At 45.3% G+C, this 6,008-nt stretch overlaps 1 protein-coding gene across 1 annotated transcript in view; it reads right to left on the minus strand.

Annotated features, from left to right (window-relative positions):
* The window catches only part of PDPR (pyruvate dehydrogenase phosphatase regulatory subunit), a 52,821-nt gene that overhangs the window by 36,085 nt on the left and 10,728 nt on the right, over window positions 1-6,008 (minus strand). The window contains exon 3 of the mRNA XM_037734144.1: window positions 1,790-1,923. Within this exon, the coding sequence (XP_037590072.1) occupies window positions 1,790-1,923 (134 nt within the window). The remainder of the gene's footprint in view (window positions 1-1,789; window positions 1,924-6,008) is intronic.

Genomic DNA, 6,008 nt, shown 5'->3' on the forward strand with positions numbered 1-6,008 from the left:
ATAAGAGTGTGACTATGTTGGCCACGCTAGTCTCAAACTCCTGGCCTCAAGTAATCAGATCACCTCAGCCTCCCAAAGAGCTGGGATTATAGGCATGAGCTACCACGCCCAGCCTATTATATGGAATATTTTCAAAAGATTACTTGAACTTTTAAATAGTCACACTGATTCCATTCACTTGACAAAAAAATTTTATCACACACAAACTGAAGCACTGCAGAAACTAATATTCAGCATAGTCAAGGAACGAAAATCTTAGAGTGATCTGGTATTTTGAATTAAAAAGTAGTTAACGTAACACCTTACCTGAAAGAACTATTTTCAGAAGATTAGCAGAGAATACAGCTGTCCCTCCACATCACTGGGGTCCACATCAGTGGATTAGATCAATCTCAGATAAAAGATATTCACAGGAAAAAAAATTCCACAAAACTCCAAAGAGCAAAACTTGAATGTGCCCTGTGCAAAGTACTGTATTGAATCCACACGAAGGAAGTGATGTGCAGGCAGTGTATTAGGTATTATAAACAATCCCCAGATGACTTAAAGCAAGGGTCCTCAACCCCTAGGCCACAGACTGGTAATGGTCTGAGGCCTGTTAGGAACAGGTCTGCACAGCAGGAGGTGAGTGGTGGGCTAGCAAGCATTACCACCTGAGCTCCACCTCCTCTCGGATCAACAGCAGCATTAGATTCCCATAGGATCGCGAACCATGTTGTGAGCTTCACATGCAAGGGACCTAGGTAGCACGCTTCTTATGAGACTCTAATGCCTGATAATCTGTCAGTGTTTCCAATCACACCCAGATGAGACCATCTAGTTGAAGGAAAATAAGCTCAGGAATCCCACTGATTCTACATTACGGTGAGTTGTATAATTATTTTGGGAGGCTGAGGTGTGAGAACTGCTCGAACCTGAGAGGTGGCAGTTGCAGTGGGCCAAGATCGTGCCACTGCTCTCCAGCCTGGAGGACAGAGCAAGACTCTGTTTCAAATTTTAAAAAAGGAAAAAAAAAAAAAGAAAAAGTACATGTCTACACTTTATAATAAAAAAATATCCTTAAGGCCAGCTGCGATGGCTCACATCTGTAACCCCAGCACTTTAGGAGGCCGAGGCAGGCAGATCACTTGAGGTCAGGGGTTCCAGACCAGCCTGAATAACCACCATCTCTACTAAAAATCCAAAAATTGACCAGGCATTGTGGTGTGTGCCTGTAACCCCAGCTACTACTGGGAAGGATGAGGTAGGATAATTGCTTGAACACGAACTTGAAGGCGCAGGAATCAGGGCAGGGCAGAGGTTGCAGTGAGTCAAGATCGTACCACTGTACTCCAGCCTGGGTGATGGAGTGAGATTAAGTCTCAAAAAAAAATACAAATATATACTTAATAGCAGGTGGTGAAATTTCAGCGAGTCAAACTATGATTTAACTGTCCAGCCCCTAAACTGAAGTTCTTTCTCCTCCTCTTTGTTTAGGAGCCAAGTGTTGCCATTTACTATGCTTCAATGAGTCATACACAGGAAACGGCCCAGGAAAACTTTCATATGACAAGAATTGTAGGATCTGAAAAGGATCAGGATATTGACTGAACACCTTCATTTTATAGATGGGGAAAGTGAAGACAACTCAACAAGGTAAGTGACCTGCCCTGATTGGTGGCAGAGCCTGGCCTAAAACTCAAGTCTTAATTACCACAGCAGCAGGCAAACCTGGCAGAGGGCCAAATACAGAAGCGATTCTAACAGTCTGGGAGACAGGCAAACCAGTAAATAGCAGACACTTGCTTACCTGTTTGGATCCCTGTTTCTTGCTCTAGCTGAAGGTAGAGTTTGTTTGAGTAGTCTGCCATCTTCTGTTCAATGGTCAAATGCCTGGCAGTGCTCAGGATGCCAGCACAGAACCTGGTAGAGCCAGCAGCCAGCCTGCAGGATGGATGCAAAATGCTATTAGGTAGGTTCATCTATCTGTGAAAACAAGGTCAAGGTTTCTCACTATACTACTGTTTCTAATGCCAAAAGATAGAAAGAAGCTGGGCACAGTGGCGCACACTTATAATCCCAGCACTTTAGGAGGCCAAGGTAGGAGGATTGTTTAACGACAGGGGTTTGAGACCAGCCTGGTCAACATAGGGAAATCCCATCTCTACCAACAACAAAAAAATTAGCCAGGTGTGGTGGCACATGCCTGTAGTCCCAGCTACGTGGGAGGCTGAGGCCAGAGGATCCCTTGAGTCCACAGGGTAGAGGCTACAGTGAGCTATGATCACCCCACTATACTCCAGCTTGGGCAACAGACTGAGAAAAATATTCATTGACATGGGACAGATTTAAAATTTTTGGAGAGTTTAGGCCAGGCACAGTGGCGAATGCCTATAATCCCAGCACTTTTAGGGGCTGAGGTGGGAGGATCACTTGAGGACAGGAGTTCAAGACTGGCCTGGGCAACAGAGCCAGACCCTGTCTCTACGAAAAAAAAAATATAAATATATCTAGGCTACTTGGGATGGTGAGGCAGGAGAATCCCCTGATCCTAGAAGTTTGAGGCTGCAGTGAGCTAGGACTGTGCTACTCCACTTCAGACTAAGCAACACAACAAGACTTGATCATAAAATAAATAAAATAAAAAATTTGGAGTTCATCTATACAATGGAATACTATGCAGCTATAAAAAAAATGAGAGGCTGGGCAAGGTGGCTCACATCTATAATCTCAGCACTTTGGGAGGCTGAGGTAGGGAGATCACGAGGTCAGGAGTTCAAGACCAGCCTGGCCAATATAGTGAAACTCCATCTCTACTAAAAATACAAAAATTAGCCAGGCATGGTGGCACGCACCTGTGGTTCCAGGTACTCGGAAAGCTGAGGCAGGAGAATCACTTGAACCTAGGAAGTGGAGGTTGCAGTGAGCCAAAATTGCACCACTGCAATCCAGTCTGACAGAAAAAGTCAGATTGAGAAGGTATCTTTTTCTTGTACACCCTTTTACATATTTTCTTTTTATTTTTGGTGGGGAGTGCGGGGGGGGGGCACAGTTTTGCTCTTGTCACTCAACTGGAGTGCAATGGCATGATCTTGGCTTACTGCAACTTCCACCTCCTGGGTTCAAGGGATTCTCATGCCCCAGCCTCCTAAGTAGCTGAGATTATAGGCACCTGCTATGGTGCCTGGCCTCTTTTTTGTTTTGTTTTGGAGATGGAGTTTCACTCTTGTTGCCTACAGTGGAGTGTAATGGTGCAATCTTGGCTCACCACAATCTCTGCCTCCTGGGTTCCGAGTTCAGGAGATTCTCCTGTCTCAGCCTCCCAAGCAGCTGGGATTATAGGCATATGCCACCATGCCCAGCTAAATCTGTATTTTTAGTAAAGACGGAGTTTCTCCATGTTGGTCGGACTGGTCTCAAACTTCTGACCTCAGGTGATCCTCCCACCTCGGCCTCCTAAAGTGCTGGGATTGCAGGTGTGAGATACCACGCATGGCCAATTTTTGTATTTTTAGTAGAGACAGGGTTTCGCCATGTTGGCCAGGCTGGTTTTAAATTCTGACCTCAGGTGATCCACCCACCTTGGCCTCCCAAAGTGCTGGGATTATACACATGAGCCACCATGCCCAGCCTCTTTTACATATTTTCAATTTTGAATCACATACATTGCCTATTCAAAAGTACATAAACTTTAAATTGGAAAAAAAGTTCTCTAATTTATGGTAGCAACATAATGTAAAGAGCTTCAGTAATGCTAGGGCCCAATACAGACAGGGTTTTGCCATGTTGGCCAGGCTAGTCTCCAACTCCTGACTTCAGGTGATCCATCTGCCTCAGACTCCCAAAGTGCTGGGATTACAGGCATGAGCCACCGCGCCTGGCTGAGGCATAATTTTTTTTTTTTTTTTGAGACCAAGTCTTGCTCTGTCACCCAGGCTGGAGTGCAGTGGCACAATCTCGACTCACTGCAACCTTCACCTCCTGGGTTCAAGCGATTTTCCTGCCTCAGCCTCCTGCGTAGCTGGGATTACAGGCGCACACAATCACTCCCAGTTAACTTTTGTATTTTTAGTAGGAACAGGCCTCTACTATGTTGGCCAGGCTGGTCTCAAAACTCCTGACGTCAGGTGATCCACCTGCCCTGGCCTTCCAAACTGCTGGGATTACAGGCGTGAGTGACTATGCCTGGGCAGCATAAATATTTTTAAGTACGAGACTCAAACAGTTTGCCTTATGTCAATTATAAGGCATTATATAATCTTGAAGCAACAAATTAAACCAGAAACGAACCTCCCTAGGGTCTCCCACTTACGAACATTTACACTGAAATTAGTTTATCATTTTTTGTGGAAATACCTGATAATTAAATTTAAAAGAATTTCAATAAATAGGAGAAAGATTTTGACATCAAGGAAACATTATGAGGCCAGGTGCAGTGGCCCGTATCTGTAACCCCAAAAGTCTGGGAGGCTGAGGTGACTGGATTGCTTGGGCCCAGGAGTTTCAGACCTGCCTGGTCAACATGGTGAAATCACGTATCTACAAAAAATACAAAAAATTAGCCAGGCATGGCAGTACGTGCCTGTGGTCCCAGCTACTCACAAGGCTGTGGTGGGAGGATCACTTGAGCCCAAGAGGTAGAGGTTATAGTGAGCTGAGATCGAACCACTGCACTCCAGCCTGAGTGAAAGCACGAGACCATCTCAAAAACATTAACACACACAAAAACTCACTTTTGCTCTTAAAAGTATCCACTGCAGCCGGGCGCGTTGGCTTACGCCTGTAATCCTAGCATTTTGGGAGGCTGAGGTGGGCGGATCACCTGAGGTCAGGAGTTCAAGACCGGCCTGACCAATATGTTGGGGGAAAAAAAAAAAAGTATCCACTGCAGGCTGGGTATCGTGGTTCACGCCTGTAATCCCAGCACTTTAGTAGGCTGAGGCACGAGGATCAGATGAAGTCAGGAGTTTGAGACCTGCCTGGCCAACATGGTGAAAGCCTGTCTCTACTAAAAATATAAAAATTAGCCAGGCATGGTGGCACGGGCCTGTAATCCCAGTCACTTCACTTGGGAGTCTGGGGCAGGAGAATCACTGGGACCCAGGAGGCAGAGGTTGCGGTGACCTGAGATCACATCACTGTACTCCAGCTTGGGTGACAGAAAAAGATTCTGTCTCAAAAAAAAAAAAAAAAAAGTATCCACTGCATAAAATAGAAATCCATGAATCTAAACTGATATGTCTATGTGTATATATATTCAGATATATAATTGAGTAAATAAATGGGGGTGAACGAAATCTCTTTCTGGCAGCAATGTGTCAACTATAATAAATGCAGAAGGATGACAGAAAATCAACATTTGTCAACCATCATGGTGGTGGCTGACTCAGGAAACAGTTGTCAATGGATATTAAGCCCAGTAGGTGGAGGTCTGATATGAACAGGATATTGACATAATCTGAGAATCCATCTCTCCTCACAGGGCACTGGCCTGTCACAAGGGAAGAAAACAAGGACTCTGTGCTAGAGATTCTTAGAGGACACCAATATATCTGGATGATCAGGGTTATCACCACCAGAAGTAAGACAGTATAGCCATGCACCCTCTTATGCGGTGCACTGTAGAGAGTCCAGCCTAATTTCTGTGGTCTTACTGCCAAAAATGTATGGGCTGGTTATGATGATAGAGACACAACTCTGTGAACAGACTTGGCACTTAACAAGGATGAGTGGCATGGTATGCAAATTGTATCTCAAAACAGTGGTGTTTATAAAAGTCTCTGACCTGAGTCTGATCATAAAAAATCAGCCTGAGGCCAGGCGCGGTGGCTCAAGCCTGTAATCCCAGCATTTTGGGAGGCCGAGGCGGGTGGATCACGAGGTCAAGAGATCGAGACCATCCTGGTCAACGTGGTGAAACCCCGTCTCTACTAAAAATACAAAAAAATTAGCTGGGCATGGTGGTGCGTACCTGTAATCCCAGCTACTGAGGAGGTTGAGGCAGGAGAATTGCCTGAACCCAGGAGGCG

The sequence above is a fragment of the Cebus imitator genome, unplaced genomic scaffold (genome assembly GCF_001604975.1).
Source record: "Cebus imitator isolate Cc_AM_T3 unplaced genomic scaffold, Cebus_imitator-1.0 Scaffold577, whole genome shotgun sequence".
Lineage (NCBI taxonomy): Eukaryota > Metazoa > Chordata > Mammalia > Primates > Cebidae > Cebus > Cebus imitator.